The sequence below is a fragment of the Otolemur garnettii genome, unplaced genomic scaffold, assembly GCF_000181295.1.
Source record: "Otolemur garnettii isolate 467f Iridium unplaced genomic scaffold, OtoGar3 scaffold00105, whole genome shotgun sequence".
NCBI lineage: Eukaryota > Metazoa > Chordata > Mammalia > Primates > Galagidae > Otolemur > Otolemur garnettii.
Window position 1 is genome coordinate 3,202,930 of NW_003852500.1, and position 22,968 is coordinate 3,225,897.

General features: G+C 51.5%; 2 protein-coding genes across 3 annotated transcripts in view; both read left to right on the plus strand.

Annotated features, from left to right (window-relative positions):
• Positions 1-10,567, plus strand: part of KCNN1 (potassium calcium-activated channel subfamily N member 1) — a 29,622-nt gene extending 19,055 nt beyond the window's left edge. The window contains exons 7-9 of the mRNA XM_003796557.3: positions 4,181-4,189; positions 4,559-4,628; positions 10,275-10,567. Coding sequence (XP_003796605.1) covers positions 4,181-4,189; positions 4,559-4,628; positions 10,275-10,529 — 334 coding nt within the window. The 3' untranslated portion in view covers positions 10,530-10,567. The remainder of the gene's footprint in view (positions 1-4,180; positions 4,190-4,558; positions 4,629-10,274) is intronic.
• Positions 10,568-12,632: 2,065 nt separating this feature from the next.
• On the plus strand, positions 12,633-20,271 carry ARRDC2 (arrestin domain containing 2). Of its 2 annotated transcripts, none has more exons than XM_012809484.2 (8): positions 12,633-13,030; positions 15,976-16,042; positions 16,265-16,412; positions 16,873-16,975; positions 17,071-17,327; positions 17,499-17,661; positions 17,906-18,063; positions 19,111-20,271. In XM_012809484.2, exons 1-8 carry the CDS (start codon positions 12,772-12,774, stop codon positions 19,162-19,164), a joined length of 1,209 nt encoding a protein of 402 aa, XP_012664938.1. In that variant the 5' UTR covers positions 12,633-12,771; the 3' UTR covers positions 19,165-20,271. The 2 variants fall into 2 exon arrangements, with proteins under 2 accessions (XP_012664938.1, XP_003796606.1); XM_003796558.3 differs by lacking the exon at positions 12,633-13,030 and adding an exon at positions 14,414-15,860.
• Positions 20,272-22,968: the final 2,697 nt, after the last annotated feature.

Sequence of the window (22,968 nt, forward strand, 5' to 3'; positions counted from 1 at the left end):
CCACAACGCCCGGCTATTTTTTGGTTGCAGCCGTCATTGTTGTTTGGCGGGTCCGGGCTGGGGATTCGAATCCGCCACCTTAGGTGTACGTGGCTAGCGCCTTAGCCGGTTGAGCTATAGGCGCCGAGCCCATTAGTGAGATTTTTAAAAAAATGTTTGTACTAAGTCATCAAAGTCCATTGTGTAATTTATACTTACAACATGTTTTCATTTAGACTAGCTACATTTCAAGTGCTCAGCAGCCATATGTGGAACTGTGGGACAGAACCTAGTCTAGAAGTTGAACAGCTCCAAATCCTGTGGAGTGGGGCATTCAAATATAAATTATGGTTTAGTCATGTGGTACCTGATTTAAAATAGTAAAAACATGTTTTTAGGTGCTTTTTAGAATGTGCCCATGGGTTCCGTTCTTTCCCAATGTGGGAAATTCCATTCACAACTTGCTGAACAGACATTAGCCCTTTGATGTCTGCTGGGCTCCCTTGGGTGAATTAAATGGATCCCTGCCCTGAGAACTCCCAGGCCAGACTCAGAGGCTGATGAGTTTGAGGGTGAAAAGGTGTTAAGAGTCCGTACTCGTATGGGAGGAAGGCAGCTAAATCACTGTTGGGGCCAGAGGTGAGAAGCAACATGGAGAATCCCAGTGTAAGCAATGTAGATGGGAGCCTGGGTTAGGAAACAGTTCAGGGTATAGCAGGGAGGACCCAGCTCCTAGGGTTTAGGAGGGAAGAGGGTAAGGGGATATGAACACAGATGAGAAGGGCCATGGCTGGGAAACTTTGCCAGCTGTTTATTTTTTTACAATCCTGTTTAATCAGATTTTGGCTTCTTTTCTAAAAGCAGCTTTATTGAGGTATAATTGACATACAGTCAGCTGGATCTATTTAGAGTATACAGTTTGATCTGTTTCGATATATATATACACCCAGGAAATGATCACCAAAGTCAAGATAATGAACAGATGCATCACCCCAAAATATTTCTTTGTGCCCCTTACCATCCTTGTCTTTTAAGTAGAGAGTTTAGTCTATTTACATTTATTGTCTTTACTATTAGAATTGGATTATCTTATTTTATTTTTTGAGACAGTCTCACTTTATCACCCTCAGTAGTGTGCCGTGGCATCACACTGCTCACAGCAACCTCCAACTTGTAGGCTTAGGCGATTCTCTTGCCTCAGCCTCCCAAGTAGCTGGGACTACAGGCACCTGCCACAACATCTGGCTATTTTTTTGTTGCAGTGGCCGGGGCCAGGTTGTAACCCACCACCCTCCATATATGGGGCTGGTGCCCTAGTCACTGAGCCACAGGCACCACGCCTAAGGCAGTGTTTTTATTTATTTATTTATATAGAGAAAGAGTCTCACTCTGTCACCCTGAGTAGAGTGCCATGGTGTCATAGTTCACAGCAACCTTAAATTCTTGGGCTCAAGCAATCCTCTTGCCTCCTGAGTAGCTGGGACTATAGGCACCCACCACAGTGCCCAGTTAGTTTTCTATTTTCAGCAGAGATGAGTGTCACTCTTGCTCAGGCTGGTTTCAAACCAGCATCTGCCTCCAAGAGGGCTAGGATTACAAGTATGAGCACTGCACCCAGCAAAGCAGTGTTTTTCAACCTTTTTTATCTCACAGCACATTTGAACCATATAGTTAAACTGTGGCACATTTGAATTATGTTGATCCAAAAAAAGATAATATACTTACTGTGCTTTGAACTTCTTTTTGGGGGGCCATTTTTGGCTGGGGCTGGGTTTGAACCCGCCACCTCTGGCATGTGGGACTGGCACCCTACCCTCTTGAGCCACAGGCACCACCCAAGATATTAATGAATTACTTTTCTTTTTCTTTCTTTCTTTTTTTTTTTTGGCGGTTTTTGGCTGGGGCTGGGTTTGAACCCACCACCTCTGGTATATGGGGCTGGTGCCCTACTCCTTTGAGCCACTTCTTTCTATATATATATGTATATATATATATTTAGAGACACAGTCTCACTTTATTGCCCTCAGTGTATATATATATATATTTATAGACACAGTCTCACTTTATTGCCCTCAGTAGAGTACTGTGGTATCACAGCTCACAGCAACCTCCAACCCCTGGGCTTAGGCGATTCTCTTGCCTCAGTCTCCTGAGTAGCTGGGATGACAGGCACCTACCACAATGCCCAGCTATTTTTTTGTTGCAGTTTGTCTGGGGCTGGGTTTGAACCTGCCAGCCTAGGGATATGGGGCTGGTGCCCTACCCACTGAGTCACGGGTGCCACCCCCCAAAATATGTGTATATTTTGAGACAGGGTCTCACTTTGTTGTTCCTGGTAGAGTGCTGTGGCATCATAGCTCACAGCAACCTCAGACTCTGCCTCAGCCTCCTGAGTAGCTGGGACAACAGGCACCTGCCACAATGCCCAGCTATTTTTCATTTGTTTGTTTGTTTCTTTCTTTCTTTCTTTTTTTTAGAGACAGGGTCTCACTGTAGCTCAGGCTAGTCTTGAACTCGTGGACTTAGGTGATCCACCCACTTCGGCTTCCCAGAGTGCTGGGATTACAGGCGTGAGCCACCATGCCCAGCCTCAAAAATAATTTAATTAATAATCTTTAAAATTTTTCACAGCACAACAGTGTGCCAAGGCACATCAGTTGAAAATGATTACCCTGGGCAGCGCCTGTGGCTCAAAGGAGTAGGGCACCAGCCCCATATACTGGAGGTGGTGGGTTCAAACCCAGTCCCAGCCAAAAACTGCAAAAAAAAAAAGAAAAGAAAAGAAAATGATTGCCCTAAGGAATGGTCCAGAAAGTTGTTTGGAGGAAGTGGAGGGTGGGGATTGGGATGAATAAGGTCTAGGGAAAAGGCACCTCCTCTGTAAGTTATCTGTGTTCCTTTGTGCTAGGGCAAAACTGTCTCACTCACCCTTAGGTCTTCCTACACCTCTACCCACCAAAAGTGGCCCCATAAAAATAGCTAATGAAATCAAACAAATTTGAAGAGTGGATGGGGCTTGGGCAGGCATACCACGGGCAGCCACAGTCTGAGAAAAGGTGGGGAGGTGGGGATGGGCATAGTACCAGGGAAACTGGAGGCCTGATCTGTCAGCATGAGGGAGCTACGCGTGTTCTTGAACTAGAGAGTCCCCATAACAGGACTCTGTATGGGCATCTAGTAAAATAGGGAGAAGTGGTCCCAGAGAAGACAGATTAAAAAAATAAAAAACTTAGCTGGGTATGGTGGCACATTCCTATAGTCCCAGCTACTCAGGAGACTGAGGCAGAAGGATCACTTGAGCCCAGGAATTCAAGGCTGCAGTGAGCTGTGATGACACCACTGTATTCCAGCCTGGATGACAGAATGAAACCCTTTCTCAAATAAATAAATAAGCAAATCTAAAAAGGGGGGAGTCACATTTTGAGGTGACTGGGGAATAGGATTAGGATATCAACATCTTTTGGGGTAACATACCCCAAATAGGGAGGTTCCAGAGAAGCCAAGAGTGGCTTTCCCAGGGAAAGGCATGTCTGGGCTTCTCCATAGGTCCCCACGCCCTTCTCTTCAAAGCACCTTGAGCACCTCCAGGACTGGTGGTATCTGTACTCACCTCCAGTCTTCCTGACTGGGACTTTCTTGGGAATGGAGCAGAGGGCTGGATCCTCTGAGGGGCCTTTCTGGGCATATGTCACATGTGGGCATGCAGGGGCTTAACCTGGAGGTGTGAGGGGCCTGTGAGCAGGCAGGTCCCATCTGACACAGTACCCTGGGCCAACTCCTCTCATGGGCAGCTGTCCAGAGGCCAAGGGTACTGAGGCCAAGCAGCAGGTACAACTTCAAATCCTGCTAGGGTACTTATGAACAGTGGCTTTGCCCCTCTGAGCCTCAGTTTCCCCTTTGGGAAACAGGATGGCCATAGTTTTCTGAATGCAACACCCCCTCTGGGGCCAGGTGCCTGGCTTGGGCTGGGCTGGCACACAATGGAGCCTGGCCAGGGCTGTGTGGACACTGCTGTAGGAGGGAACAGAGGACACATGTGTCCCCAAGGAGCTGGGACCCTCTGCAGAGCAAGAGCGGGCCCCAGCTCAACCCTAGTATGATGCATTCGGGATGTGGGCAGGGTTGGGCATATGTTACCCAGCTGTGCTGAGATTAAAATTACCTTGTGACTTTTTTTTCCTGCTTCATCGGGTCCTGCCAGGGCTCAGAAGTAAGTCTCCTATTTGGGGCTTGGTGGGGCTCAGAGAGTGGGGGTGCACGATGGTCATGGGGCAAAGTGCACACTCAGGGTATACCACATCCAGCCTCAGAGGTGGGTAGTGTTCATGTCTGCCCTACAGGTCAGTGCTGGCTTCACCAGGGCCTGGCATTCAGCTTCCCAGGATGGTCCTGAGTTGGGCCAACTGTGTAGACATGACCAGCCAGTGGGCACTGTGGGTGGTGGCTGGGAAAGAGCATACCACAGGGAACCTGAGCCCCAGTGTACATCTCACAAGGTAACCCTGGGTAGTTGCATGAAAGAACTTCGCCTCTGCTGTGCCCTCTGCTTGCCTCCACTCACCCACCCATGTCTCCCCAGGCTCCGGAGTGTGAAGATTGAACAAGGGAAGCTGAATGACCAGGCTAACACAATTACCGACCTGGCCAAGGTGAGTGGCGTGGGGCAGGAATGGCAGGCGGGGCACCAGGGAGGATGGGGACAGGACCCAACTCTTGTGGGGCAGGGGGCTGGGGAGAGAAACAGGTCCACTGTGATCAGAGGTCCTGATTGTGAGGAAGACACTAGAAATCTACATTCAAGTATAAAATCTTTACTTTTTAATATTGGCAGTGGCTTTTTACTTTAAAAATTTGGGGGCCAGGAGAGATAATCCCATCAGTTTGAGAGGCTGAGGCAGGAGGATCAATTGAGCCCAGGAGTTTGAGACCAGTCTGGGTAACATAGCAAGACCCTGGCTTTACAGAAAAAATAAAATTTAGGCTTGGCGCCTGTGGCTCAAGTGGCTAAGGCGCCAACCACATACACCTAAGGTAGCGGGTTCGAATCCAGCCCGGGCTCGCCAAACAACAATGACGGTTGCAACCAAAAAATAGCCGGGCATTGTGGTGGGCACCTGTAGTCCCAGCTACTTGGGAGGTGGAAGCAGGAGACTTGCTTGAGCCCAGGAGTTGGAGGTTGCTATGAGCAGTGAAGCCATGGCACTCTACCCAGGGGGACAGCTTGAGGCTCTGTCTCAAAAAAAAAAAATAAAATAAAATAAAATAAAATTTAAAGATTAGCCAGGTATGATTGCGCACCTATAGTCCCAGCTGCTCAGCAAGGTAAGGCAGGAAGGTCACTGGAACCCATGAGTTCGAGGCTGCAGTGAGCTATGATCCCCCACTGCACTCCAGCCTGGGCAACAGAGTGTGCCCCATCTCTATAAAAAAATAAACAAAATAGGGCAGCACCTGTGGCTCAAGGAGTAGGGCACTGGCCCCATATACTGAGGGTGGTGGGTTCAAGCCCGGCCCTGGCCAAAAAACTGCAAGCAAACAAAACAAAAATAAAATAAAAGTTTTAGACGTTAATCAAATAGTTTAGGGAAGAATATATAATTAAGGAGATGAATGGTTGAAGAGGTACTCTTAGGTATACCATCTCCATTCGAGCTCTGAAAATGGAAGAGAAAAAGAAAACTCCTTTGCTATGGGTATAAATTCAAATGATAGCCTCAGCAGAGAGTTTATTTGTATAGCAATTAAGCACAACTCAGGAAATTAAACTTGATTGCAAGAGCTTAGGAAGAAATTGGTTTATGTTATACATGAAACTGTTTGTTGCTTCTAATATCAAATCGTTTCCCACTTTTTAAATTCATCCATTTGAAGATCTTTCATTTGGCCCATTGTAATCAAGCTCTTAAGAATTTTATTTTTTTTAGGCTGTGTGCTTGTAATCCTAGCACTCTGGGAGGCCAAGGCAGGTGGATTGCTTTAGCTCAGGAGTTCAGGACCATCCTGAGCAAGAACATGACCCTGTCTCTACTAGAAACAGAAAATACTAGCTGGGTAGTGGGGGAGCCTGTAGTCCCAGCTACTCTGGAGACAAGAGGATCACTTGAGCCCAAAAGTTTGAGGTTGTTACGAGCTATGATGATGCCATGGCACTCTACCCAGGGTAATGGAATGAAACTCTGTCTCAGGAAAAAAAAAAGAATTTTATTTTTATTTATTTATTTATTTATTCTTAGAGACAGAGTCTCACTATGTTGCCCTGGGTAGAGTGCCGTGGCATCACAGCTCACAGCAACCTCCAACTCCAGGGCTTAGGCGATTCTCTTGCCTCAGCCTCCCAAGTAGCTGGGACTACAGGTGCCCACCACAATGCCTGGCTATTTTTTTGTTGTAGTTTGGCCAGGGCTGGGTTTGAACCTGCCACCCTGGGTACATGGGGCCAGCCCCCTACCCACTTAGCCATAGGTGCCACTCTAAAATTTTATTTTTTAAAGCATTCTGGGGGAAGGGTACAGGGATAGTGTCTTGCTACATTGTCCAGACTGGACTTGAACTCCTGGCCTTGAGCAATTCTCCTGCTTTTGCATCGCAAAGTGCAGGAATTACAGGTAATGAGCCAGTATACCTGTCTGCTCTTAGAATGTTTGACATACTATTCTGAACTCCCTCCTGACAGATGACACACATTTTATAAATAGCTCTTGAATGAGATTTTGCTCAGTGGCTACATCTCCTAATTAATCAGTCTAAGGCTAATTTAATATGTCTTTAGAAAATGTTGATTCCTATTCTATTTTACTTCTTATATCTAATGCATTTTGAACTCAGTCCCTGGCTCAGCGCCCGTACACAGTGGTTACGGTGCTGGCCACATGCACCAAAGGTGGCAGGTTTGAACCCAGCCTGGCCAGCTAAACAACAATGATAACCACAACAAAAAAATAGCTGGGCATTGTGGCGGAAGCCTGTAGGCCCAGCTACTTGGGAGGCTGAGGCAAGAGAATCACTTAAGCCCAAGGGTTTGAGGTTGCTGTGAGCTGTGACGCCATGGCATTCTACCCAGGGCAACATAGTGAAACTCTGTCTCCCAAAAAAAAGGAATGAACTCATTCCCCTCATCATCAATGCAATATAATTTAATATTCATGTACCATCAGTTTAATTTGGAAATAATCTTTTGGAGAGAAAAACATACTCTAGAGCCCTGAAGAAATACAGTTGACCCTTGAACAATGATGCGGTTAGGCATGTGGACCTCAAAATCTGCCTATAACTTTTGACTCCTCCAGAACATAACTATTGTCCTAATTGCCTATTCATAAACAGCCAAATAACACATATTTTTAATGTTATGTGTATTATATGCTGTATTCTTACAATAAAATGAGAAAATAAAATTACAATAAAATAAGAAAATCATAAGGAAAAGAAAATATCTTGACTATTACTTAAGTGGAAGTGTGTCTTCATAAAGGCCTTCATCCTTGTCCTCTTCACATTAAGTAGGCTGAGGAGGAGGAGGAAGAGGGGTTGGTCTTGCTGTCTAAGGGACAGCAAAGGCAGCAGAAAATCCATATATGTGGTCCATATACGTGGACCTCAGCAGTTCAAACTCATGTTGTTCAGGGATCAACTATAATTGACAGGGCACATGCTAAGAGCATGCAGAAATCTTTGGCATGCTAATTTGATGTCCTATGAGATAAAAGACATAAATAGAAAATACCTTTGAAAAAACCTCAGTGGAAGGGGAGGAGGAGAAGGAGGAATTTACAAATAAGGTATTTTACTTTATTTATTTTTCTTTTTTTTTTTTCAAGACCCAGTCTCATTTGAGTCACCCTCTATAGAGTGCTTTGGCATTATATAGCTCACAGCAACCTCAAACTCCTGGGCCCAAGCGATTCTCTTGCCTCAGCCTCCCAAGTAGCTAGGACTACAGGCACCCACCACAATGGTTGACCATTTTCTCATTGCAGTTGTCATCATTGTTCTAGCTGGCCTGGGCCAGCCAGGTTTGAACCTGCCAACCTTGGTGCATGTGGCAGGTGCCATAACCAGCGTGCTACAGGTGCAAGCCCAAATAAGGTATTTTAATTTGGGCCATCCATAGCACACTTCTATTAGTGAGTTAGTTGATTGAAATTTGAATTTTTAAAAATGATTCAAACCTTTTCATCATGATATAATTCCTCACAAAATACATTTAGCAAAGATTTCTTTGAAGTAAGTTTTTAACTGGATTGGATCAGGGGGTTTCTAGTGTTTCTTAACAAGGTTGAAAACGTTTTCTAATATTACATTTTAATGCTTTCCAAGGTTGCTAATTTAATATTTCTCTTTGACAGAAAAAAAGTATATATCCTAAGATAAAAAGAAAAGTTACCAGCCTGAGCAAAAACATAATAAGACTCCATCTCTATAAAAACTAAAAAAATTAGCCAGGCACGGTGGCACCCTACTATAGTTGCAGCCACTTGGGAGGTGAAGACAGGAGAATCACTTGAGCTCAGGAGTTCAAGACTGTAGTGAGTGATAATCATGCTACTGCACTCTAGCCTGGGGGTCAGAGGGAGACTCTATCTAGGGGAAGAAAAAAAATTTTTTTAAATCTCAGAGAAAGCCAAAAAGAACAACTGGTCAGATGTGGTGGCTCACACCTATAGTTCCTGTACTTTGGGAGACCAAGGCAAGAGAATGGCTTAAGGCCAAGAGTTCCAGATAAGCCTGGGCAACATAGCAAGACCCTGTCTGTACAAAAAATAGAAAACTTAATTGGGTATGGTGGCAGACACCTGTAGTCCCAGGGGCTACTGGGGTCTACTCACGGGGCTGAAATGAGAGGATAGCTTAAGCCCAGGAGTTGAGGCTGCAGCAGGCTATGATCATTACACTGCACTCCAACCTGGGCAACACAGTGAGATCCTGCTGCCTCTAAAAGTAATAATAATAGGCTCGGCACCTGTGACTCAAGCAGCTAAGGTGCCAGCCACATACACCTGAGCTGGTGGGTTCAAATCCAGCCTGGGCCCACCAAACACAATGTTGGCTGCAACCAAAAAATAGCCAGGCGTTGTGGTGGGTGCCTGTGGTCCCAGCTACTTGGGAGGCTGAGGCAGGAGAATCACTTGAGCCCAGGAGTTGGAGGTTGCTGTGAGCTGTGATGCCACAGCATTCTACCCAGGGCAACAGCTTGAGGCTCTGTCTCAAAAAAAAAGAAAAAAAAGTAGTAATAATAAGGAACCATGGGAGGACTAGATGTCATCCCCTGGCCCTAGGCAGGCTTGGGTAAGCCTGTGGTCACCTGAGGCAGGCTTGGGTAAGGTCAGTGACACTAGAGGGGGCGTTCTCCCTCCCACCCAAGGTGTTTGCTAGGCATGGGTGGGGTCAACCTGAGGCAAAGGTATGCTGGCTGGAAGGGAAAGACTAGGAGAGAAGCAAGTAGGAGCTGTGGTGGGGGCCTCCTCCTGTCTCCCTCCTACCAAGCCAGGTGTTGGGGGTACAGATACTTGGCGGAGGATCTCAGCACAGCTTTGCTTTGCTTCTGCCCAAGGGGTGGTCAGCGTGGTCAGCGCCGAGCCGCAAAGTGATATTATAGCGCCACCTTGTGGCTGGAGCAGCTTCTGTAGCTGGGGCTGTCCTGTGTGGCCAGCCACCCTGCTGGGTTTGGACAGTACTGGAACCTGACCTGGACAGGCTGGCTGGGTCCTGGGGAAACCGTCAAGGTGGTGGTGATGCCTTGTAACAGGACTTGTTATGGCTGTCATGCTCATGGTCTGTGATTGGGTCAGATTCTCAGGGTGGTCACCTCTCTCATCAAATTCTCTCTTGCCTAATGTGGGGTAAAGCGGGGGCAATTCACAAAGATCCAGGAGCTCCCCCTTCTCCTCCTCCTAGACCACATTAGAATTGCTGCTCTCCCAAGCCTGGAGTAACAACAGCCTGGAACCTCTCCCAGGTCTATGGGTACCACTCAAGATCCCCCTCTGGCTGCATGTGTGGCCTGGCCAGTTCACCCCCAACATAGGGCAGCTCAGGCCACATTCTCCAATGCAACACTTCCTTGGGCCTTCCCCAAGCCTATGATCCCTGATCCTGGCATTCAAGGCCTGTCTCTCCCCTCGATCATTTTCCCTAGGCCCCAGCAAGAGACTTGTGGGGCAAGTGTCCTCCCAGTAGCCTCTCACTTGGGTGACCTTAGCAGCTGCCACCCAACTGGGGCCTGCTGACTGTCTCTGTCATCCCGCCCTCTCTCACTTGGCCACTCCTCTCTCTCTGGCCTTCTCTGTCTTCCACAGACCCAGAGCATCATGTATGATCTTGTGTCCGAGCTGCATGCCCAGCACGAGGAGCTTGAGGCCCGCTTGGCTGCCCTGGAAAGCCGCCTGGACGCGCTGGGTGCCTCCTTGCAGGCCCTGCCCGGCCTCATCGTCCAAGCCATACGCCCACCCCCGCCACCCCTGCCACCCCGGCCCAGCTCTGGCCTCCCAGACCAGGCGGCCCGGAGCCCCCCATGCCGGTGGGCACCCATAGCCCCCTCGGACTGTGGGTGACGGCCCTGCCCGCCACCAGACCCTAAATCTTGGCCATCGTGTGGCCGCCACCTCCGGGAAGCCCTGTACAGTGGTGCCTCTTGGAGTTCAAGAAGCCTAAGCTGAGTTGGGCTGAGTGGACTGGGGCCTGCCCCCCCAGACTGCCTGGGCAGAGGGCAGGGCTGGATCACAGGCAAGGGTAGGGGAGCCCGGAGCTTCCTTTGGTCACCTGGCACCCCCAACTCTCCCCAGGCCCCCGGTGGGCATGGAGCAGCTGGGGGACGGGTTCTTGCTCATTTGAAATAAAGCAGGACCCACCAAGTGGCTACCTGTTGTGTATGGCCAGGGAACACTGGTAGTCATCATGTGGGGGGGTGGACTCCCAGCTAGGGACACCAGGATGGATGTGGGGATCCGGAAAGCCTCTCCCCATCACTGTTCTACCCTTGTAGGCTGGAGCGCAGTTGGGGACAGCTTGCTACGATGTCTGCCAGCTCCACCTGGCGCTGATAGAGGTACCCTGCAGGGGGTGTGGCCAGCCCTGGGTAGAAGGAAGCGTGGATGACAGTAGATAACGGAAATAATCCCTCCTCTTCCACCAACTTGCTTAGATGGGGTATCTACTGTGCCAGATTCCAGCAAGACCTGGGTCATGGTTGGTCCAGTGAGGGAAGTAACCTGGGTAAGGGGGGTCATTCCGTTTTCACTGGATGTGTATTAAGCACCTTCTGTATACAAGGAATATGACGTCAATTACCATACTGACTGAAAACTTGACCAGACTAGGATGGAAGGGAACTGAGTCTCAAAGAGGTGAAGCTGCCTACCTGGGGCCACACAGCAGAAGAGTGAGAGAGCCAGGATTTAAACTGGAGGGGTTCCATAGGCGTATGTGGTACCATCCTGGACTCAGAAAGACCCTGTTGTAGGCTGGAGGTGAGCAGTCTGGACACAAGTAGAATCAGAAAGCTTCCTCCAAGCCTTGGTCTTGGGTGCTGGGGTCAGGCGGGGGCAGTGGGTACTTGCCAGATGCTGAGCCCTGGGTGGGGAGGGAGGCCGAGCTTCTGGGGAGACTAATCTGGGCTCAGCTGAGGAGCACTCAACTGTGGTAGCCTCTGATAAGACCATTGGTCCCCTGGTTCCAGGAGATAGGCTGTGGCTGAGTGCTCAAACCCAAGAACAAGAAGGGTCTGAGGACACACCAATGGGTTCTGGTCAGAGCTGGGTTCAAGTCCTGACTCTACCACCGCTGGGTGCTTCTGGACAGTAGCTGCCCTTCTGGGGACCCCAGTTTCATCTGTAGAATGAGGGTGACAGGTGGTTTAACCAGAACCTTCTAGAAAGGGCCAGGCAACTAACTGATAAGTGCTCAATAAATGCTGTTCCCCTCCCAAGGACTTACATGGGAGTCAGAGAGGCCATAAAGGCAGTTGACAGGCCTCATCCTAAACTTTCTACCAGCCTTGTTGTCTGGCTGGGGAAACTGAGGTCTGGGAAAGACAGAGGCTTGCTCACAGGGTGGGAGCACACGGTTCAGTTAAAGGACATCCCTCTGTGACCAGTGGTAGCTTCTGGGCCTGGAAAATAGGGCACATAGCAGTCAAAACACAGCAACCAGAGCCATAAAGAAAGAAGGCCAGAGGTGACTGGGGGACTCTGAGGAAATGGCTTTGGGGCGTGAATGGGATGGGTGGAGAATGGATCTGGCTGCGGAACAGCCAGTGCAAAAGCCAAGAGGCAAGACCTGAGGCTGGTGTGTCTGGGGCAAAGCCACGAGGTGACAGGGACACCAGAGCGGAGGCTTGGGCGGTGCTGGGCCAAAGGTTCTGGGTTGAAGGGATGAATGATACAAGACGGAGTTCAGTGGGCACCTAGGTGCGGCGCCTGCCACATCCGCCGCCCCCCCCACCCCCCACCCCGCGCTTGCCTCTGACTCAACAGCGCCGACCCTACAAAAACAGGGCCGGCCCCGCCCCGGGGGAACGGCAAAGTCAACAGCGTGGGCACGCAGGCGGCACGTCCCAGCGGCCCCTGGCGCGTCACAGGGACAGACGCAGAAAACTAGGAAGTTTGTCGACGACGCGCCCTCCCGGGGTCAACGGCTCCAGCACAAGTTAGCAGAGGCAGGAGGAAGCTCCGGGACCGCCCGGGGCTATGAAGAAGGAGACCCGGGGGATCTGCAGACGCACCCTAGCCGTGCGCCTCCACGCTGCGTGTCCCGGCCGTGTCCCCCGTCGGGGACACGGTCCCCGCCGTGTGCGCCATGCTCCCGGGAGGTGTGCACAGCTTCGCACTGGAGCTGGCCCGGGGCCCGGGCGGTGCGTACAGGGGCGGGGAGCGGCTGTGCGGCCGGGTGCTGCTGGAGACCGCGGCGCCGCTGCGGGTGCGAGCGCTGGAAGTGGCGGCGCGCGGCTGGGCTGCCACGCACTGGCTGGAGGGACGCAGCGTGGGCGTGAACGCCGTGTCCAGTGACTATGCGGCAGCCGAGACGTACCTGAGGCGGCGGCAGCTGCTACTCCGAGGTGAGCCATCCTCCGTTCCACTCCCCTCCAGCCAGTATCTCCTGGGACAGGACCCTCTCCCCAGATCTGGGCGTCCCTCGCCAGGACTCGGGACCCGCCTCCTTGGATACCCATCCACTCCGGGCCGGGATCCCCACTACCAGGAACCTTCCCTGCCCAGGGCGTCCCATTCCCTCCAGGAACGCCCTCGACTTAGAGGCTGTCTTGTGGGGAGACAAAAAGCAGGGGGACCCTCTTATCCAGGGTCCGGGGAACCTCTGCGGGGTAGGATGGGAGATCTCCTTTGCAGACCCCAGAAATCCCCTTTACACTTAGGCCTGGCGTCCTCGATTTCCAAAGAAGGCCCTCAACTCACGTGCTACCCAGGTCCTTGCCGGCAGTGTCAGCAGTTATGAGTTCTCTGGGGCTTGGGGGGAGGGCTTCTGGTGGTGTTTGCAGGTGAGAGGGTGGATTGCATCCCAGAGCGGAAAGAGATGGGGTTAGGTCATATTGGAGGTCATGAGTGGGCCAGGGGCCACAGAAGGAGCGAATCTGACTGGCTGCACCCTAGGACCGCTCTGGGCTGCCCTGGCAGCTCTTCCGGAAAAGGCAGACCTCACTATATCCGTCTGCAAAATGGGTGAGGTGGAAGAATAACTCCTTTTTTTTCAGTGCTGGGCACTCTAGACGATTTGCCCACAGCCTTGCAGCCTTGTTCCAACAGGCCCCACGTGTGGGGGACCCTGCTCTCCATAACAGTGGAAACTGAGGAGCTGACCCCCGCTGCTGTGGGGCAGGGCAGGAAGAGGCCTAGGAAGCACTTCCCTTCTCCAGCCACTCAAGAGAAATATTGGTGCCATTCTCACCCCAAACACCCCTGGCGGCTTCCTGAGCAGTTGCTGTGTTACCTTAGGCACAGTGCTGCCTCTCTCTGGGGCTCTGGAGGTCCATCTCTGAAATGAGTTGAGGAAGGCTCTGGTTCAGTAAGGGTCTCCCTGTGCCCCGCCCCCCCCCTCCCAGAACTACAGTTCTTTCTGTGGTTTAACTTGGTCCTGGGTGAAGGACCCCAAATTTCAGCCTCAAAGCCCCTTCTTCCAGGCTTATCAGTGAGCTTTCAGCCACTTCACCCCTGTTATGATCTCCTAGCACCGAGGGTGCCAAGGCCTTGAGGGTCCCTGTGTCACTCAGAGAACCGCAAGGGAAGGGGATGGGTTAGCAAGGGTCCTCAAACTTTTTAAACAGGGGGCCAGTTCACTGTCCCTCAGACCGTTGGATGGCCGGACTGAGGGCTCCGGGACGAGTCGGCTGCTAAGCAGGACAGGCAGCGGCGGCAAAAACACCCGGCGGGCCGGATAAATGTCCTAGGCCAGCCGCTGTGGTCCACGGGCGGTAGTTTGAGAACGCCTGGTTAGAGCGTCAGCTCATTCTATGGTCACCAGAGGGCGCGAGCGTCACACAGACTATGGGGAAGCAACTCCACCAGGAAAATTGTGAGGCTTTTCTCTAGGGAAATTGAGCTCACTAAGACATCACGCTCCCGAGGGCATACCGCGACCCTGGGGAGTTCCCCGCACTCTGCTTTGTCTGTGAGTGGACAGGGGCTAAAGATCCTCAGAGCGGGCACAAGGTCTGGAGCCAAGTATTAGTTTGCCAGAGGCTGAAAGTAGGGAAAGGAATGTCAGGGTAGTAGCAACGGTTTGGGCAAAAGCCTCGAGGCATGACGGGGTGACTGACAGTATGTCGGGAAAGGGTTGATGTCTCGGGAGCGAGGCTTTCGGAAGGGTTCGAGCTGGGGCTGCACAGTGTGATCCAGGCATAACCCTCTGAGGTCGGGAGTGATTTTTTCTCCTGACTCTACAGATGTGGAAACTGAGACTCCAAGAGTTTGTTACTTGCCCCGGAGGTTACCCAGCAGAGCAGGGTTTGAATCAGAGGAGGGGGGCTGCAGGCGCCAAAGTTGAGGGCAGCCTCACCTTCTTCCCCCTCCCTCCCTCCCTATTTGCACTGCGAGGTGGGACAGGCCCGGGGTAGCTGTAGGCTCTCAGGGCCTTAACTAGGACCAGGGATCTCCACCTCAACTTGGGCAGGTGATGCCTGAGTCACTTCTGCAAGTGGCAGCCGATGAGCGATTAAGCATAGGGTCAGTATGCTCTGCTAGGTGACCTCAGGTCTGGGCACTGCCTCCAGGCCTCAGTGTTCCCTCGTTACTCCCGGGGTCCGTAAGAGATCGGCTGTGGCTGCCACGTTGCTTTCTCCCGGGGTCGATGACAGTAGGGTGCAGCCCAGGCGGAGCAAGAATGTTTTACTTTCCTCCACGCCTGGGAGGAGCCACGCCCCTCGTCGCGCTATTGGCGAAATCCCTTCCGGGGCGGGGCTGGCATCTGGCCCCACCGCTCTGCCTGCCGTATAAAAACGGCGCCGACAACCGGCGCGGGGATTTTCTGGTCAGTTCGGCGTGTGCGCCTGCGCGCTTTGGGAGTATTTGGATCCTGAGGCTGCAGCGTCCGCACCTAGCGCTTCCGAATCGCGAGTTCGAGGCCAGGGTCTGCAAGTCGTGGGTTCGCACCCCCAGGCACGATGCTGTTCGACAAGGTGAAAGCGTTCGCGGTGCAGCTGGATGGTGCGATCGTAGGCGCTGAGCCCGTGTTCAGCGGCGGCCAGGTCGTGGTGGGCCGGGTGCTGCTGGAGCTAGCGGGCAAGGCGCGCGTGGGTGCTGTGAGGCTGCGCGCCCGGGGCCGCGCCCACGTGCACTGGACCGAGTCACGCAGCGCGGGCTCGAGCACCGCGTATACGCAGAGCTACAGCGAGCGCGTGGAGGTCGTGAGTTACCGTGCCACGCTACTCACGCCAGGTATGGGTCAGCGACCCCTACTTAGTGCACGAGTTGTGCACTCCCCACCCTGACGGCGGGGCCCCAGGGATGCCAGCACAGCAACTGAGTCGCCCCTTCTTGCTCCTACCTGCAGACACTGGAGAGACCACGACACTGCCTCCTGGGCGCCATGAGTTCCCCTTCAGCTTCCAGCTACCCCCGTAAGTCCTCTGTGGTGTAGGATCATAAGGGAGTCCTAAAGCAACAGCCCTTTACAGGTGTGACTCCAATGTTGGGTGTCTGGGGACCTCTGAGCCACTGAGACTCTCCCTGGGGGCCACCCAGAGTGTGTCTCTGTCTCTCCTTCCCCTGAATCTGGGACACCCCCACTTGCTTGCATGTTTTTGTCTTGCACCCTGAAGCTCCATTCCTACCCTCCCTAGGACCCTGGTGACATCGTTCGAAGGCAAACATGGCAGTGTCCGCTACTGCATCAAGGCCACGCTACACCGGCCCTGGGTCCCAGCACGCCGGGCAAGGAAGGTTTTCACTGTCATCGAGCCTGTGGACATCAACACACCTGCTCTGCTGGTAAGTAAGTGGTCACCACAGGGAAGAATTATAGGCAGAAGCTGCAGGATCACCCTGACTGACAAAGTAGGGGAGGGTCCCAGGTGGGCTCTGGCGGGAAGCAGGGGGTGGGAAGGCAGCTGCAGGAATGAATGTGGAATCCATTGGAAACCCAGTACAAATCTCAGCTGCACTGATTTGTTGTGTGACTCTGGGAAAGTGCCCTGCCCTCTCTGAACCTCAGATACCTTATCTGTGAAATGGGCCACAGTTAGGGCTTATTGAGCAATAAATTATGCAGTTTACTTGCTTGGCTTGTTGATTTCATTCCCAGTTTTATAAGATGGATGGTATCCCTGGCTCTATTTATAAGTAGTTCCTGGATTGTTAAAAAGAAATGAGGCCCTGTCCAAAGCCCTCCTTCACCTGGGGGTGGTCTGCACGAAGTGACCCATTCATGCCTTTTTTTCCACCCCTGCAGGCACCTCAAGCTGGGGCTCGGGAAAAGGTCGCCCGATCTTGGTACTTTAACCGTGGCCTTGTCTCCCTCTCTGCCAAGATTGACCGCAAGGGCTACACACCAGGTAGCAGGCGGGCAGGCAGGCAGATGGGCAGGGAAGAGGGTTGGTGATAGGGCTGCAGGTGGACAAACCTGAAGCCCCACTCCTCCCCACTGCAGGAGAAGTAATCCCCATATTTACTGAGATCGACAATGGCTCCACACGGCCTGTGTTACCTCGGGCAGCTGTGGTCCAGACACAGACCTTCATGGCTCGAGGTGCCCGGAAGCAGAAACGCGCGGTGGTAGCCAGCCTCGCTGGAGAGCCAGTGGGCCCCGGGCGCCGGGCACTGTGGCAAGGCCGGGCACTGCGGATCCCCCCAGTGGGTCCTTCCATCCTGCACTGCCGAGTGCTACATGTGGACTACACACTCAAGGTAGAGTGTCCTCTGGGGTCCTAAGATCCACCCTGTGCCCCAAACTAGGGGCAGCTCTGTTTCAATGTGGGGCAGAGAGTATTTTCTCTATAAGGGAAGAAGAAGAAAAGAGAGGGCAACGGGCATGACTGAGGCTGCCTGGATACCCTTCATTCTGGCTCCTTCCTCTAGGTCTGTGTGGATATCCCTGGCACATCTAAACTGCTCCTGGAGCTGCCGCTGGTCATCGGCACCATCCCCCTGCACCCTTTCGGCAGCCGTTCATCCAGTGTGGGCAGCCATGCCAGCTTCCTGCTGGACTGGGGGCTGGGGACTCTGCCAGAGCGGCCTGAGGGTGAGCTCCCTGCCCTTTTGTTGCATGGGGTAGATGGGTGGGTGAACAGGGAGGTGGATGGCAGGTTGACTTCCCTTCCTCTAGTCTCAACGTGCTCACCCGTAAAAGGGCATAGTAAGAATGATATTGGTGGCTAGGAGTCCTCAGAATCCCAGCCTAAGGGGCACAGAGCCTGGCAGCCCTAGAGCTGCCTGGCTCCAAGGCTCTCCTCTGCTAATCTCACTTCCCCATCTCTCATTTTCAGCCCCTCCGGAGTACTCAGAGGTGGTAGCAGATGAGGAGACAGCATCCTCAGGGCAGAGCCCCTTCCCACTACTACAGGACCCTGACATGACCCTTGACAGCCCTTTCTTTGCTTATATCCAGGAGTTTCGCTACCGCCCGCCGCCTCTGTATTCCGAGGTGAGCTTAAGAGTCTGGGAACTCCTTATGCCTTATAGGCCCTGGGAGCTGTGATGGGGGTGGGAGCCACCAGAGATGGTTTTGTTTTTGTTTTTGTTTTTGTTTTTTTGAGACAGAGCCTCAAGCTGTCCCCCTGGGTAGAGTGCTGTGGCATCACAGCTCACAGCAACCTCCAACTCCTGGGCTCAAGCGAGTCTCCTGCCTCAGCCTCCCAAGTAGCTGGGACCACAGGCGCCTGCCACAACGCCCGGCTATTTTTTGGTTGCAGCCGTCATTGTTGTTTGGCAGGTCCAGGCTGGATTCGAACCTGCCACCTTAGGTGTATGTGGCTGGTGCCTTAGCCGGTTGAGCTACAGAAGCTGAGCCAAGATGGGTTTATTTAAGTGACAGATGGGGTCTTGCTCTGTTGCTGAGGCTGGAGTGCAGTGGAATCATTATAATTCAATGCATCCTCAAATTCTTAGGCTCAAGTGATCCTATACTCCTGCCTCAGCCTCCTGAATAGCTGGGAATACAGGTACCTGCCACAGTGCCTGGCTAATTTTTAAATTTTTTGTAGAGATGAGGGTCTTCCTATTGCCCAGGCTGGTCTCAAACTCCTTGCCTCAAGTGATTTTCCTGCCTAGGCCCTCCAAAGTGTTAGTACTATAGGTGTGAGCCTGTAAGCCTGGCCAAGATAGGTTTTGAATGTTAATAGAACTCCTGTACAGACACTTGGCCCTCCACACCAGTGGGGTCTGCATCCTCTTTGTGTTAGATACTGTAAGTAAACTAGAGGTGATGTAAAGTATAAGAGAGGGTATGCATAGGTTTTATGCAAATGCTATATCATTTTATACATGTACAAGGGACTTGAGCATCTGAAGATTTTGGTATATCCACAGGAGGGCCCTGGAATGACCCTTCTTGCCCTGTAGTCAGCCTGAGTATCCCCTGCTGACTACCTCTTCCATGGCTGAGTGTGGAAGATGGACTGGGTAGGGAGGGTATTTTTGAGCCTTCATTCCCCCACCCCACCCCCAGGCTTAATGGGAACATTTCTCTTAGGAGGATCCAAACCCATCTTCAGAGGCCATGAGGCCACGCTGCATGACCTGCTGAACAACAAATAGACACCTCAAGGGACGAGGTTGCATACTTGCTTTCAGCTGTTGTGATCATGGAGAGCAGCTTGATCAAGGATTGACCACCCTGATTGTGCTGAAGTTGGGGAAACTGAATCTCAGAGTGGAGCAAAGCTGTTCTGATATCACAGAGGACAGGAACCAGGCTGGAACCTGACTTATCTGGAACGTCTGTCTTGTGAGGCAGTGAATGCCTGGAGATACTGTTTAACCTGTGTATGCAGCCTGTGGGCTGTGCTGGGGTCCACTGGGAGCCTTCAGTCTGGGAGAAACAGAGCCAGACATAGATAATTCCAAGTCTTGTGGAACCAGAGTAAGAGACTCGAAGCTAGGGGAGTCCAGAGGAGAAACACAGAAAGGCTTCCTGGAGGAAAAAGCATTTTAGCTGAGGCTTTGGCGTATACATAGGAGCTCAGCAGGTAGACTAATGATGAGGAGAAGTTGGAGAAGGTCAGAGCTGAGTGATATTTGGAACCCACCCCCTTCATCTTCAAACTGGGGGTTCAAAGGGCGTGTGCCTCAGTTGAGGCCACACAGTGAAGTCCAGTGGGTGACAGGGCCCAGGAACGAGGCATTCTGGAAAACAGGTCATTGGAGCTACGTGGGCCGGCCTGTGGGTAGCAGGAGCAGCGGGTTCTTTGAAGATTTTGATAGCCAGGTCCAGGCTGGAACTGCCTGGGACTTCCTCCAAGTACTGTGGGACATCCAAGTTGTCTGAGTGTTACATGGCCCAGGAAATTTAGGTTCAGGGCAGGACAGACAAGACTAGGCATATAACTTGCAAAATGAAACTGTTGGGCTCCCTGTTCAAGATTAGGAATCACAAGACAGTGACTACAAAACATTACACCAGGCCCTAGGGATAGAGGTCAGCCTGGGGTAACACAGGGGACCAGAGTGCTTCAGGAAGTTACCTGTGTCCTGGAGAAAAGCACTAAGGGGGGCAGCTGGACAAGCCCCTAACTGCAGAGTGCCAGCCCTGGCTAGGGCAGGATCCCTGCCTGGGACTCAGCATTTCTGATAAGCCTTAAGAAATCAATCTTCTTTTGTACAATTATTTTTTAAAAATAAAACTGTGGAGAAAGAGACTGGGCTTATTGGTTTATTTCCTTCAGTAAGTAGAGTACCTTAGCCTGACTTCCCAGGTCCCACGCTTGGGGACTGAATTCCTGGCCAAGGAGAGTTGAGGGGCCCATTTTCCAGAAGGAACACTGGGGCCCAGTGACAGGGAGGGTGAGCTGGGGTAGGAGCTGGACCCTGGATCCCTTAGCTGTACCTGCTGGTACACTTTCAGAGGCTGACAGTGTGAACGGGAGAGGACAAGCAGAGGGCTCATCTATCCTCAGAGAAAGGAGAGGAGGAGGTTGGGAAAGGGCAAGGTCAGCCGGATCCAGGAAGATCCTGCCTACCTAAGTCTGGGCTTTGTTTTTATTGAGGTGAAATTCACATACCACAAGATTTACCATTTTAAAGTGTACAATTTCATAGCATTTAGCATATTCACGATGTGCAGCCATCCCCTCTATCCATCTCCATGACTGCCAAAGGACACCCCATACATACTCATTAAACAGTTACTCCCTATTCCCCCTCCTCAGCCCCTGGCAACCGCTAATCTGCTTTCTGTCTCTTAGGAATTTGCCTATTATGAACATTTCCTATAGATGAAGTCATGTGTCCTTTTGTGTCTGGCTTATTTCACTCAGCATAATGTTTCTGAGGTTCACTCACATGTTTTAAAACATATATCAGAACTTCATGCCTTTTTATGGCTGAATGATATTCCTTTGTATGAGTATATCACATTGTGTTTATCCATTCATCTGTGGATGGACTCTGGGTTGTTTCCACATGTTGGCCATTGTGAATCTTGTTGCTAAGAACATGCATGTACAGGATTTCTTTGTTTTGTTTTTTAGAGATAGGGTTTCCCTCTGCTGCCCAGGCTGGAGGGGAATGGCACAATCATAGCTCACTGTAGCCTCCAACCCCTGGGCTCAAGTGATCCTTCTGCCTCAGCCTCCCTAGTAGTTGGGACTACAGCCACGTGCCACCATGACTGGCTGATCTTTCTATTTTTTTGTAGAGACAGGGTCTCACTACTTTTCCCAGGCTGGTCGTGAACTCCTGGCCTTAAGCGAACCTCCCGCCTCACCTATCAAATGCTGGGATTATAGGAGTGAGCCACTGTGACCTGCCTTTAAAGATTTCTTTGAATACTCTTTGTAGCCTTAGTAGCATAGGGTTGTTATTATTCCAGAGTTGCAGGTGGGGAAAGTGAGCCCCCCAAAATGAATTGACTGATCCAGGGTCTCATAGTCAGGACTAATACAGCCTCAGTTCCAAATTGTCTTTTGGACTCTGGAGACCACGCCCCCACTGGCTGCGTCAACCTTGCCCCACAGGCTCCCTCTGTAGCTCCTCCCCGGACCTCTAGGTTCCATCTCTTCTAAATGCTCACGCCCCACCTCAAGGTGGGTGCGGAGGCCCAATTGCAACCCTGATCTGATAGCCCAGGCTGTGCTCACCACTCTGTCCAAGGAATCCAGTCATGTTTACTGTTGTGAATATTAGAAACATGCGTGTACAAGGATTTCTTTGAATACTCAGCTTTTAGGCTGCCATTGGCAGAGCCAGGGGCCAGAGGTAAAGACTTGGAGATACCTGGGGCTGCATGCTGAGAGATCAGGGTTAGAGCTTTGCTCTCTGGGACACTGCAGCAGGCTCAGCAGCCCCTGAGCCTCAGTTTCCTCATCTGAGACTTTGGGACACACACACAGAGCCCTCAACCACCTCCCCTCTCTGGCCTGAGGGTGAATCCTGATTTCTAGCTGCTCCTAGTCCTAGGGTCCACCCAGACCTCCCTGATCTGCCATCAAGCCTTGAGGACACTGGGACCAGGCTGAGGGGAGATGTTCCCACAGCACAGTCACCCAGAACTCAAATTGGTAGTTTGGGGAGAAGGTGAGTTCCTTGTCACTCAGGGTATGTAAGACACCAGATCCCAATTTCCACATCCATGTTCCCAAACAGAGAAGAGTCTGAGGTGTTTATTCCAAAAGTAGACGTGGGTACAGTTGTACAAAAGGTTTCCCCTGGGGGAATTGGGAGGATATGACATCTTGTGTCCTCAGAACTCCTGAGTTAGCAACTATGGGAAACTTGATTCCTAAAGAATTTTTTGGTGGAGATAAATGGCAACCAGGCTGAAACTGGCTCAGGCAGTCCCAATTCAGGAAACTTCCTGAACAGAGGGAGGGGCCCAGGGAGCCCAGGGTAAGATGATCAATTGATAGGAAATATAAAATAAAACCTCACCTCTCCCCTGGCTCCTAAGACCCTATCCACATCTCCCTCCAGCTCTGGCTCCCTCCATAGCTTTTACTAAAACAACCCAAGTTGATTCCTACCTCAGGGCCTTTGCACATGCTGTTGCCTCTGCTGAAAGGCACTTCCTTCCATGGCTGGCTTCTCTTTACTCTTTGGCCTCATCTTTTTAGGGTCACCCCAACCTCCTGGCTAAAATCAGCAGTGTCCCCACCAACTCCCTCTCCTATCCCCCTGTTCTATAGTCTTTATAGCCTTCATCACTCTCTGCAGTTCCTATTTTTTTTTTTTTTTTGAGACAGAGCCTGAAGCTATTCCCCTGGGTAGAGTGCCATGGCATCACAGCTCACAGCAACCTCCAACTCTTGGGCTCAAGCGAGTCTCCTGCCTCTGCCTCCCAAGTAGCTGGGACCACAGGCACCTGCCACAACGCCTGGCTATTTTTTGGTTGCAG